This window comes from Bufo gargarizans, chromosome 9 (genome assembly GCF_014858855.1).
Source record: "Bufo gargarizans isolate SCDJY-AF-19 chromosome 9, ASM1485885v1, whole genome shotgun sequence".
Classification (NCBI taxonomy): Eukaryota; Metazoa; Chordata; class Amphibia; order Anura; family Bufonidae; genus Bufo; species Bufo gargarizans.
This window is the reverse complement of record NC_058088.1, coordinates 172998782-173011429: the sequence shown is the minus strand read 5'-3', so window position 1 is coordinate 173011429 and position 12648 is coordinate 172998782. Positions and strand designations below refer to the sequence as shown.

At 40.6% G+C, this 12648-nt stretch overlaps 1 protein-coding gene across 1 annotated transcript; it reads left to right on the top strand.

Annotated features, from left to right (window-relative positions):
* Nucleotides 1-408: 408 nt before the first annotated feature.
* Nucleotides 409-8416, top strand: LOC122919416 (red-sensitive opsin). Its single transcript, XM_044268431.1, has 6 exons — nucleotides 409-517; nucleotides 3893-4189; nucleotides 4910-5078; nucleotides 5572-5737; nucleotides 6755-6994; nucleotides 8300-8416. Exons 1-6 carry the CDS (start codon nucleotides 409-411, stop codon nucleotides 8414-8416), a joined length of 1098 nt encoding a protein of 365 aa, XP_044124366.1.
* Nucleotides 8417-12648: the final 4232 nt, after the last annotated feature.

Sequence of the window (12648 nt, the reverse complement as noted above, 5' to 3'; positions counted from 1 at the left end):
AAAGCCCAAGCCATTCCCCTCCTTCTCTTTCTTTCATTTAAGCAAGCTTTTATCCTGTCACCCAAAGTGTCCAGAAAAGTCATCCTTAACCTGCTCAAGTGACGTAAACCGGCCGTACGGAGTCAGAAAGATTGAATGTGGAAAAGGAGGGGGAGTGAAGTTAAAACTCATATGCCAATTAAGAGATAAAAAGTTTAAGGGGGCTTGAGCTGGTCTGCGAGTGTCGAGGCTAATCCATCTCAGCTTGGTATATAACTGGAGAGAGGTCACTCAATCGCCCAACCAAGTGACAGATTGGTTTAGTGAGCAAGGGAGGAAAGAACCTGAAGAAACAGAAGACAAAGTGTGAAAAAGCCAAAGCTAGATCAAAGAGAAAGGTGAATTTGGTGTTTGAGGGACAGCCAGGGCATGGCGGTATCATGGAATGAAGCTGTATATGCTGCCCGGAGAAAGCATGATGAGGAAGATACCACCAGAAGTAGTGTTTTTACATACACTAACAGCAACAACACACGGGGTGAGTCGTCTTTGCCGCCTACTGGTCTGTAGTACTAGTGTACAATCTTTCTAAGTTATGTTTACAGATGACTTTGTCATCTATTGAGTATTGGCTTTCTTTGGCTGATGGATTTGCACTGTGGCTTGTGATATAGTCAGGGGTGGATTGGACATAGACCCACCAGGAAAATTCCCCAGTGTGCTAATGCCTAGGAGGGCCACTCAAGCCCTCCTCACGGCCGCCAGCCAGGCACATGATGATCTGATTCCTGCTTACGCACCTGGCTAGCAGCCACAGGTGCCCTCCTGAATTCTACTTTATCGATGTCCTCAGGACAGCAATACAGTTGAATACTGTTACACAAGTGGCAATATTTTATACTGCATTGTGGTATTTAGTACAGCTGGGGTCACTTTTACCTTTTTTTCCAGGGCCACTTTTAGTTCCCAGTCTGCTCCTGGATATAGTCTGCCAGAAAGACAATGTTGAGATGAATGTGATATTAGCCACAATTATATGTCCGTATTAATCTGGAAATATAATGTAAGATGGACAAGACGTAGACAAAAACGTCAAATTTGGTCAACATAAATCTGTCCTGCCAAAACTAATATTGGACATGTATTGAAGTAGCTTAGCGGATCTTCATTCAGATTCCAGGTCTTGTAGACTTTTTAGATATCAAGCTGAAGGTAGAGTTGAACCTCCATTCTTATAGACAAGACAATGAATATTTAAATCTAGTCGAATAAGCTGGTGGTAAGGACAATCGTTACCAAGCCAAACATCAGGTAAAATCACAGTCATGTATATTGGTCAAGTTCAGATATATTTGTGCAACTGGTAGCCCTTTGAGTAAGTTATCGTGTTAATTTTTATTGACTACAATTGTGGCAGCCAAGCAATATCTTGAACCCGCGGATACATCCTTGGCAGATCACATGTTGTAGATCACATTGTAGACTTCGACCAAAAAGCCTCAGTTGAACATTCTACAAGACAGAATTTAAGGCAAAAGTTTTAACTTTACTAGAAAGTTGAACATAGCGGTATGACTGCAGTTATCCTGCAATTTCCCATTTCTTACATGTCATACTCACAAGGATCCAGGAAGATGAGATATTTGTACTGTAGCTGTTTGGCAAGCTCCATACACAGAAGAGCTAATGACCACTTGTGATTACCTTTCAGTTATTAAAAAATTCGAAAATGGTGCCGTTATTTTTTATTTTTTTGTTTTATAGATACAAACTGCCCTCCAGTGTACAGGTGAAACTCGAAAAATTTGAATATCGTGCAAAAGGCCATTTAGTTCAGTAATGCAAATTAAAAGGAATTGCATTAATGCAGCTTAAAATTAGAATTTTGTGAAAAGGTTCAATATTCTAGGCTCAAAGTGTCACACTCTAGTCAGCTAATTAAACCATACCCCCTGAGCAAAGGGGACCTAAAAATTGTGACTTTGGGGTTTCATAAGCAATAAGCCATAATCATCCAAATTATAACAAATAAAGGCTTGAAATATCTCACTTTGCATGTATTGAGTCTATCTCATATGTTAGTTTCACCTTTTAAGTTGCATTACTGAAATAAGTGAACTTTGCACGATATTTAAATTTTTCGAGTTTCACCTGTAAATATCTTGTCAAACAGCTTCCTATATCTCAGATTCCTGAGCCCCTGTGAAGGCACATATGGTCCGAAACTTGGCTTAAATGTAGAGACATGTTAATGTTGCAGGCAGCTTTGGGTTGAGTTCAGCTTCAATATTGAAAATCTTGTATATTTTTTTAGCGTTTGTTTTTTAATTTTATTTTTGTTGTTGTTTGTATCATGCCATTTGGTTGCCAACTACATGATTGGTTTTAATTTACATATGCAGTAATGCATCTTTGAGATGGCGACCCAAAATTAGATGTAAAGAAATGGTCTTCTTAATCAATTCCTCTCACTGGAAGTTTAGTGTAGATAAATGTAGTCTTCATGAAGAGTATTGTAGACCTTGAGTCTAAGGACTCATATATTGGAACCTCACCCAGGAGTAAAGGTGGATTTACAGGAGCCAATTATCAGGCAGATTATCGGGAATTACCGTTACTGTGAAAGCTTGTTCCCAGCTTGTAAATGTGTCGCTGTTCATCCATTGAATGAGCAAAACACCTGTTAATTGGGTGATACTGTCGTTCTTCTAGGCACACCAATCATCGTTTCTGGGCAGCAGATTGTGCTGTCTAAACAGTGATCTTCCGCCCAGAAACTATGATTCTGTATGGGGACGAGGGGATCCCTCATCCACATACAGTGAAGTAGATCATTGCATGTAAATGCAGCAGTCTCCTTCACTTAATGAGCATCCGAGTGTCTGGAAGGAACACTTCCTTCCCGACAATCCGCTGCTACATCGTGCCGTCTAAACCCGCCTTAAGAGTAAACTTGTAGATACAAAAATACACGTCCATAGACACCATGCTGCTGGGTTGGTATCTTATCACAAGTGTGCAGTAATCTCCATGAAGGTGGAGATGTCCTTGAAACTGTCAGTAAAACGGATTACCTTCTACTTCGCTCACAGCTTTTGGCACTTTTAGATCAAATGAGTACATCAGGGAATCTAGTTATGTCACTAATCCCAATCCAGGGACCAAGGTAGTCCATGATTAAAATAAACAAATTATATATAAGCCAAAGCTACTGCTTTCTTCACAAATGGTGTACAAACTTGGGGAATCCCAAGCTTTAAGGTATCACATTAAAAATCTTGCTCTCTTTCACAATCCAATATGAAATGGATATGCTTTAAAGGCTATGTACACCTTCGGAGGCAATTTTTGCATTTTACTCATTTTTTGGCTAAAAATCATATTTTCAATTGGCCTTTATTAAAAATATTGAGCCGTTCTGTCACAAAGGTTTAACTGTTTTTCTAACTGCATGACTGGTACTTTGATTTTCATTTTGTGCTATTCATCTAATAACCCTTATCTTTAAACCTACTAAGAGGTCATAAACACTTATTTAGGCCACATTCTTATCAGTAAGATAAAAACTAGGCTATAATGAGTGTGTATAATTTCAGAGAGCAGAGATAAGGAGTCCTCATCTCCCCAACTGATGGAAAAGAGAGAAAATCCAGAGTCTGGAACTAAAGCATCTCAGCTATGTACAGAAAAAGGGCTCCATAATTTTAATAAAGACCAATTAAAAAAATATTTTTAGCTCAAATTGAGTACAATGCAAAAATAAAAATAAATTGCCCCCATAACATAGACTTTAAGATTTGCCATTACAATACATGAACCAGGTCATGGCACAGAACACCAGGTTGGCAAAGCAATGTTGTTTGATGGATATATAGTAAATATGTTCCTAATTATTGTTCTTTGCCATTTCTAGGTCCCTTTGAAGGTCCAAATTACCACATTGCACCTCGATGGGTTTACAACATCACTACCCTCTGGATGATATTCGTAGTAGCGGCCTCTGTTTTTACAAATGGTCTGGTCTTGGTAGCTACATTTAAATTTAAAAAGCTTCGCCACCCCTTGAACTGGATCTTGGTCAACTTAGCTATTGCTGACCTTGGGGAGACAGTTATTGCCAGCACCATTAGTGTCTTCAACCAGATTTTTGGTTACTTCGTCCTTGGTCATCCATTATGCGTAATTGAAGGCTATACTGTTTCAGTTTGTGGTAAGTTATAGTGACAACTGCAATATATGGGCTACATACTGGCATGTGTTGCTGTGTGGCGGCATATATGCCACATGATGTAGACTGAAATTGGCTAGGGTCATAACATAGGATAGGACTATATAGGACTTGCAAGGCTAAATTAAGACATACACATGCACGTGAAACTATAGTAGTATATGTGACAGTGGTAAAGAGGGGAAATTTAAAGGAACATCCCATACACTGTATAATTCCTAGTGCAGGGTCTAATGGGACTCTATAGCTGGCCATACACATAAGATATCTGTCGGTCGAATGCTTGCCCATATGACAGATGTCTCTCCGGATCCTCCATATACATGCACACTTTGCATGCATGTGTTGTCAATGGATAAATGGGAGAAAGCCACCTCTGACAGCAGCTTATCTTCCCAAGAATAAAAGGACAGTGTAACTGAAATCCAACTTCCTGATCCTGATCTCCCCCAACATCTGCCCCTAGGAGAGAGTCGAGAGGCCCCCATCCACACTAGATGGTTGTCCGGTCCTGCTGAAATCAGCAGGTTTGGCTATCATTTCATGACAGATAGATGTTTATGGAAGATAAGTCCTTTAAATGTGAGAAGCCTAATTTCCCCAGTGAATACGTTTATGTCCATAGTTATGTCCATTGTCCCATATGTTCCTGTCCTGTTATTGGCAATGTCAATTTATTTTTATTTGATTATTTGTCCACAGGAATCACTGGTCTCTGGTCCTTAACTGTAATTGCCTGGGAACGATGGTTTGTGGTCTGCAAACCCTTTGGAAACATTAAATTTGATGGAAAATTGGCTGCTGGTGGCATCATCTTCTCCTGGACTTGGGCAGCTTGCTGGTGTGCACCACCAATATTTGGCTGGAGTAGGTAAGTTCAACAAAATTTTACAGTTTTTGTCACATACAGATGTAGCAGGGTTAGCACTCCCGCTGTTAACTCAAATTTCTTAACTCATTTCATTATCTTAAGACAAAAGCCATTGAAAAGCAATTGAAGGTGTTTGCTTAGATTAGATAACCAAACTCAGAAATCTCAGAAAAAAGGAGTGCTAACCATGCTACATCCGTATGTAGAAGACTATTTTCCCACTTGGAAGACCCAGTATATACTAGAGCTCAATCTTGTGAAGTTGTGGAGCTTCGCCGTTTCTCTGATAGCATGAAAAAACGTTGTCATCTTCATAAAATCCCATCTCTATACAAATATTTATCACACCACCTTACTGGGCACCCATATTAATGAATGGGATACATTTTTTTGTCAATGACCATGACAAATTTAGATACTGCTGTATGAAAACATTGCCTGCTATCATGCAGGCTATTTCATCTCACACTAAGATTCTAACATCTACCTATAGGTACTGGCCCCATGGCTTGAAGACCTCTTGTGGTCCAGATGTGTTCAGTGGCAGCACTGACCCAGGAGTCCAGTCTTATATGTTGGTGCTCATGACCACTTGTTGCATTCTTCCACTGTCTATTATCATCCTCTGTTACATAGCTGTATGGTTGGCTATTCGTAAGGTGAGTGACGATATGTGCCTTAATATCTTTAGTTATTACAGTAAGAACCCATGCTGGTCTAAAAGTAGAAGAAAAATGTCAGTGTTAGGCTTTGCCGTCCTTGCCTTTCCTTTGTTAGACAGGCTACTCTCCATGCCCCATTCAGTTACACAGATGTTTCTCTATGACACCTTTCTTACACAGACTGCCCCCCCCCCTTCCTATGATCCCCTCCCTATGATATCTTCCAACTAGCTTAGGTTCCTTGCGGGGAGGTGAACACTAACTGCACTGATCCTAGAGATAAGTACAGGGATGGAATAGAGAGGACTGTGCAGCTACTACATGGCTGCACAGTTCTCTCTATGGTCAGGAAGAATGCTTCATCAGCACTCTGCCCAATACTTAAAGGGGATATCCAGGATTACTATGGTTTTTAACAGATATGCTCATGTAGTTGCTTACCTCATATACATCTTTCCCATGGTTGTTTTTCAATCTATACTATCCTGGTTGGTTTATATCCTTTATGTAGCACTTCCTGTTGTTGTATCCAACCAAACCCATGATGCACTTCTCCTTCCTCTATCACAGCTTTCCAACTGCTCTAGCAATGCCCAGTTAGTCTATAGCTACTCCCACCAAGCTAGTTACATAGACACGTCTCTATGACTAGCATACCCATGGACACAGCATCACAGGTAACAGGAAAGAGCTGCATGGACATGATCATGTGACCACAGCCCAGAAACAGAGATAGAAGCAATAAAGGTAAAAGAAATACATTACAAAATTACAGCAACCTTCATAAATGATGACTTTGAAGGATGTTGATACAGTCCAAAAACTCCTTTAAGGGTGTGTTCCTAAGCAGCCTAAATGGAGCAGTGCTGATGGGACCCCTTTGGGGTAGGGACTTTGGGCAATGCCCCCACCCCAACATGCCTATGCCTTTGCAGTGAATTTGGAGCTTGGTATCAGATATTGATTGTAATAAGCATTCTCTAACTCTATATATGAACATTTTATATTCTCCAGGTTGCACAGCAGCAGAAGGAGTCAGAATCCACTCAAAAAGCTGAGCGTGAGGTTTCCAGGATGGTGGTTGTCATGATCCTTGCTTATTGCCTTTGCTGGGGACCATATACAATTTTCGCTTGTTTTGCTGCTGCCAGTCCCGGCTACAGTTTTCATCCTTTGGCTGCCTCCTTGCCTGCCTTTTTTGCTAAGAGTGCCACCATTTACAACCCAGTTATCTATGTTTTCATGAACAGACAGGTTGGTCCAATAATTGATTATATGGCTTATTTTGCTATTGAGAAAGCGCATGTGAAATATATAGCATAGTCACTATTCTCTGTAGCCCATTTTATGGGACTATATCAATCATTTTTATTGATCTACCACTGCCATATAACCTGAAATGATTTTTAGAAATGTTCTTTAGTGTTATGGCAGTGGTTCTGGATCCAGTGTGTCAACCAACAGATTTGACTATGGGCTATTCCTAAGGGTGGTATCCTGGCATTCTCATTGTTTTAACCCCTGTACAGGGATCTGGACTTCTCTGTAGGGGAACTACCAGACTTCTGCCTTCTGTAGTAGTCTCTGTCATTGACAGCTGAACCACAGGGGTCAAAGACACCATTGCAGTGCACTGAGGCATCAGTCAGGGACAGGCTGAGGTCAGGGCTTGCAGAGTATGTGCTATACAGTAAACGGTCCTAGGTTAGAACAGACAGCGAACGGTCAATAAGTGGGTCAAGACACAGGTCAGATTAGGCAGCGGAGGGTTACAATCCAGTAAACAGGCAGAGGTCAGTACACAGGCAGACAAATTAATAAACCACACCTTCACTGGGAGCTAGACAACCTATTGCTTAGGCACCCTCCCATAGTGGAAGATTCCTGAAGTACCCAAGGGTGGCCAGCCATAGGATGATGTAAAGGGTGCATGCTGTCCCTTTCAGAGCCAAAGGGAGTGCGCATGCCCTTCGGACAGAGGGAAGAGGCCTTACCCGCAGGAAGCAGGCTGCATCCTTCCAGGGTTGAGGAAGCAGATGACTCTGCAACAAGGAAGCAGAGGAAGACCAGTGGTTCTGGACCACTGCTGCAGAGGCAGGAGGGTGGGTAGAGCAGTGCTCATGCCCATCCGAGAGTAACATTTAGCTCCATATTGTATCAGAAGGCTACATTGTTTTAAATGGGGTAGCACCATTGGGGGTCTAATTGAAGATTCTGGGTTATATTTACTATATTGGGGGCAATGTTATGTTGATACAGCCTATACTTCTGGATTACATTAGAATCTGCAAGTTATGATGTGCTCCATTACATGCGTATGATGTCGTGAGGTGTCTCCTCTAGAACGATTGCTTCTAGGAGGCACTATATGATGGCATATAGAGTACCCATGGGCACATAAGTACATAATACAGAACCATAGTAAGTCTGTGCGTTATCGTACTAGGTCTATGCACTCAACCACAACCTCTGCTTGAGTTAGTTTTGATTACCATATTGTACAAGGGAACCATAAATTGTGTCTTTGAGTCTTGATTTTTTTCTCTCCATTTCCTGTAGTTCCGGAACTGTATCTATCAACTATTTGGCAAAAAGGTTGATGATGGCTCAGAAATGTCAAGCACATCTAGAACAGAAGTCTCATCAGTTTCCAACTCTTCTGTGTCACCTGCATAAAGATTCAGGAGTGCAGTATTTCTTCTGAGATCCTAACTATGGTCTGCACATATTGTAAATACTTATTTGCAAGAGCAGCAATGACTTTTTTTCTTCTACTGACACAGGCATTGCTTGACCATGTTCACTGTATATTGTCACACTGTTATTATAAAATCTTGTAACTAGCCTGAACCTTACCTATTAAAAATATGCAATTAATTATTTTGCATACAGCAGGACTGTTCATATAATGCACTCATCATGAGTCCACCCAGTTAAAGGGTAACAGTCATTATTTTTTTTTATTTGCTAGTTTATTAGAGCTATTAGGCATGTAAACCTGAGTTAGTCTGTCAATGATTGTCAAAATATCTGTAATTACCTTATAATAACAAATTTCATTAATGTCCCCTGTCCCTTTCCACTGCTCCCTTAAAAGACAGTTGCTATGGCTCATCTGTCTCTGGCTAAGAAGACAGGAAGATGGAGGGAAGGTCCTTCACACTGCATGCCTGCATTAGGCTTCAGAGTGAGGAGGCGTGTCTCTCAGTAATCCAATCTGATTGGCTGGCAGGGAGCTTGTGGCTACAGCAAGTGTGTATGGGAAGTGAGGAAAAGCAGTTTTGGCCTCAGAGAACTGGCAGAGGAGCCATCTTGAGAAGGTCCTCTTATTGTAAATGTTTAAACAGCCGTAACTAAGGGAAAAACTGAAGGAAAACTGTGGTATGTGAAGAAACTAAAGATTGCTTTATGCATAATGCTGCTACAGCAGTAACATATGCTAAAATTGTTTTTTTTTAAAATAAAAACATGACAGTTACCCTTTAAGGATATTCAGAGGGTTACCTAAACTAGAGCTACTGCTTTTTGAATGAACTATGTAGGAAGTCAAATGTGCAAATTGTTTAAAGATTCGGTCAATGCAGTGATTGGTGAGGTGGACACAGAGTTGGAAGCAGTAAACATGACAGTAAGCATGGCCTACAACAAAGGATGGGTTGTCCTATTGTCTAGAGTTTATCAAAAGGTAAATGAGGATTTTTTACTAGTGCTTCATACCATGATCCTGGTAATGGAAATTCTATACCATGGAAGGACATGGTGATGGTCTTCTGTTGGAATGAGCAACTTGAATGGTTGCACCACATACTTTGGTCTTTAGCCAGCCGTGGGACATCTCCCATGACTCATATACATGGCATTCTGTCAGTTAAGGAGATGAAATAGATAAGATTGAGTGTATTGAAGTACAACTTATGTGGCACACATTTCTCCAGATAACAGACATTGGAGAAGGACTTCATAGACATGATATGCTGGGAGGTTCCTCTGAAAATTGTTGGGATTTTGAACAAAAAGTCTGAGACTCCAGAGCTGTAGATACAATAATGTTTAACCTGGCCATACGCAACGAGTTAGACCATATTTGAGGTAGTTGCGGAACTATCCAGTAATATTGACTACCTAGAGTAGGTAAATTATGCAATCTATTGTCTGAAAGATCATATTGGGTTATAAGTCATATAATAATCATTGTTGATTAGCTTTGGGGTGGCATTTTATGGAATATGAACCCTTGAATTCTTCTTCTTTTTCTATGGGTTTTGATTTCAGACTATGGTTGAATGTCAAAACCTGTTCTGTGGCTGCTCAATGAGAATTGAATACGTATTGAAGTTGAATAAATTTTTGCTTATTTGGGTGAAAAGCATCTAATATTGAGATTTAAATATTGCAATGCAATATTCCACCTAGAATTATTCATTAGGAAGTCTCATTAGACTTTAGATTTTTTTTTCATGTACTGCGCTTACCATTGCAGATGGTTGCTTAGCAACAGGCACACCCCTGAGTAGGTGACAAAGCTTGATCCCCACGTTCCAGTAAGGATCCATCTGTGTCACTCAAGTTTGCCTTGGATGTCCTTGTCCTCCTATTATACTCTTGTAGGAGCGGATCTGCAATCCAAAAGCAATGCTATGGATGTGATCATAAGATGTTTTACACAGATGGTAATTTTCCAATGCAACAATAATGACAATATACTGTTTATCCTCCTAACTTTTCATTTAAAGGGGTTGTCCAGAACTAGAAAAAAATTATTCTCTACTATTTTTCTACAAACAGGGCCATGTTTCTCCAAGGACCGTTTCTGGTATTGAAGCTCAACCACATTGTACTTGAATACCGGATACAGCCTCTGGACGAATGTTGTGCTGTTTTTGGTAAAAAAAAAAAAAAAAATCCTAGTACTGGGCAACCCCTTTAAGAAAATGTAACATAATTCTTGGCCCCATGAGACGTTGGTGTGCCGACCACGACAGGTGAAGAGGAGACCCATTAAATATTGGTTATTACATGATGACTCTAAAGTTGGATTTTATCCTGCAGATAGGTCTGTTGCTCTTCATCAGTTGTGTTTGTGGTTTGATTTTTTTGAACATGTCCTGGTTTTTCCTGGTTTTCTGCCCCGATCTCCTGGTATTTTGCTCAGACCATATGAAATAAACGAATTTTCCATTTGTCTTGAAAAACTGGAACATATTTTTATATATTAAACTTTTTGCTGTCATTTCTTGGGAAATGGGATTCATTTTTACACAGGGCGATGATACAACAAGGAGAAAAAGTTTCTTCAACAGTATTAAAACATTTACCTGCAAGATGCTTTCACACACAGCTTTTTTTTTTTTTATATCACCCCCAGTTAAAAGAAGCAAGGGTCGACCAATCTTCTCCATGGGCTATTAGTATTGCGTCTCAGTGACCGTTGCTGCAAGCGATTATCAGGATGGAAGCAGCATGGGGAGGAGCAATTGTTATGCCATTGCTCGTCCCCATGAAGGACTGCGGTGTGCCGGCGGTAGATCGTGATTACACAGCACGATATGCCGCTGGAAAATCCACATCTTTCAGCATGTCAGTTTGCTCGTTCATCGCAGGCAATATTAGACTGTCAGATGATCGCTAACAAGCATTACTACAAACACTCGTTAGCAATTATTGGGCAGAAAAGCTGCCCGTGTTATATAAGTTGCAATAGCAGATACACCCAACCCATAGATAAGAGAGCTGTTTCTGAAGTCCTATTTTCTAAGCCTGGACAATCCTGTTATTTTAGTGCTAAAACGGGAAAGAAACCATAAATTTAAAGTGTTTTTTTCCGGAATTAAAATTTTGTTGACCTATCCTTAGGATAGGTCATCAGTATCTGATCGTTGGGAATCCTATTCCCAACACCCTTGCTGATCAGCTGTTTGAAGAGTGGCCAGGGACATCACATCTTTCAGTCAAGTGGCCTTTGTGCTGTTCAATCCTATTCAAGTGAATGGGACTGAGCTGCAGTACCAGGCACAACCATTATATAATGTACGGCGCTGTGCTTGATATTGTATAAAAAGGGGGTAGTGCTCGTCCCGTGCCTCTTCAAACAGCTGATCATCGGGGGGGGGGGGGGGGATCAAACCCTCACTAATTTGATATTGTGACTTATCCTGAGGATAGACCATCAATATTAAATTTTCAGAAATCCTCTTTAAATGGAGTTATCCTTTAACTAGTGTCAATCTGTCTTTATGCAGAATCCTGATCAATCCATAATGCTGTAAACCTTGCCAGTATTCTGCTGATAGCATCAGATGTAAATTTGAGCTGCCCACGTTCACCCTCTTCTACTACCCAAATGTTGCCACACGTCAGTGGCGTGGTTGTACCTATAAATTGCTGAAATGATGGAATGGGAATTCTATAACAAGATAAGATTTCTAGGTAGGGATCTAGCTAAAGGAAGTTATGTGCCCTAGGTGCTGGGTGCCTTGGTGGGGCACCATCAAACCACCCTACCCAATGCAAGCCTGGTGTGTGTGCAGGGGAGAGCTTCCTTTATGTCTGTTTTATGCTTCAGGTGTAGCCCACATGGCATCTGAAGGGTGACTATAACTTCAGGCATAATCTGTGATACACTTGCTTCAGTAATGCATTCTGAATTTGACTAGGAGAAGGTGTTTCTGCATAAGACATCGGAGAACCGGATGTGAAGAAACAAGATCTGCTGCCGATCAGATCATCCTGCCATCGGCTGCTTCACTTTTTCCTACTATGACTATGAATGGCTAATACTATTATAATCGGTCTTTGAGTTAATTTACTCACGTGTCATGTTCAAGTTATGACTGTGAATTGATGAGTTAACTATTAATAAAAATCAGTGGGCATTAAAGGGGTCATCCGACTCGCGCCCACTTCCGGGA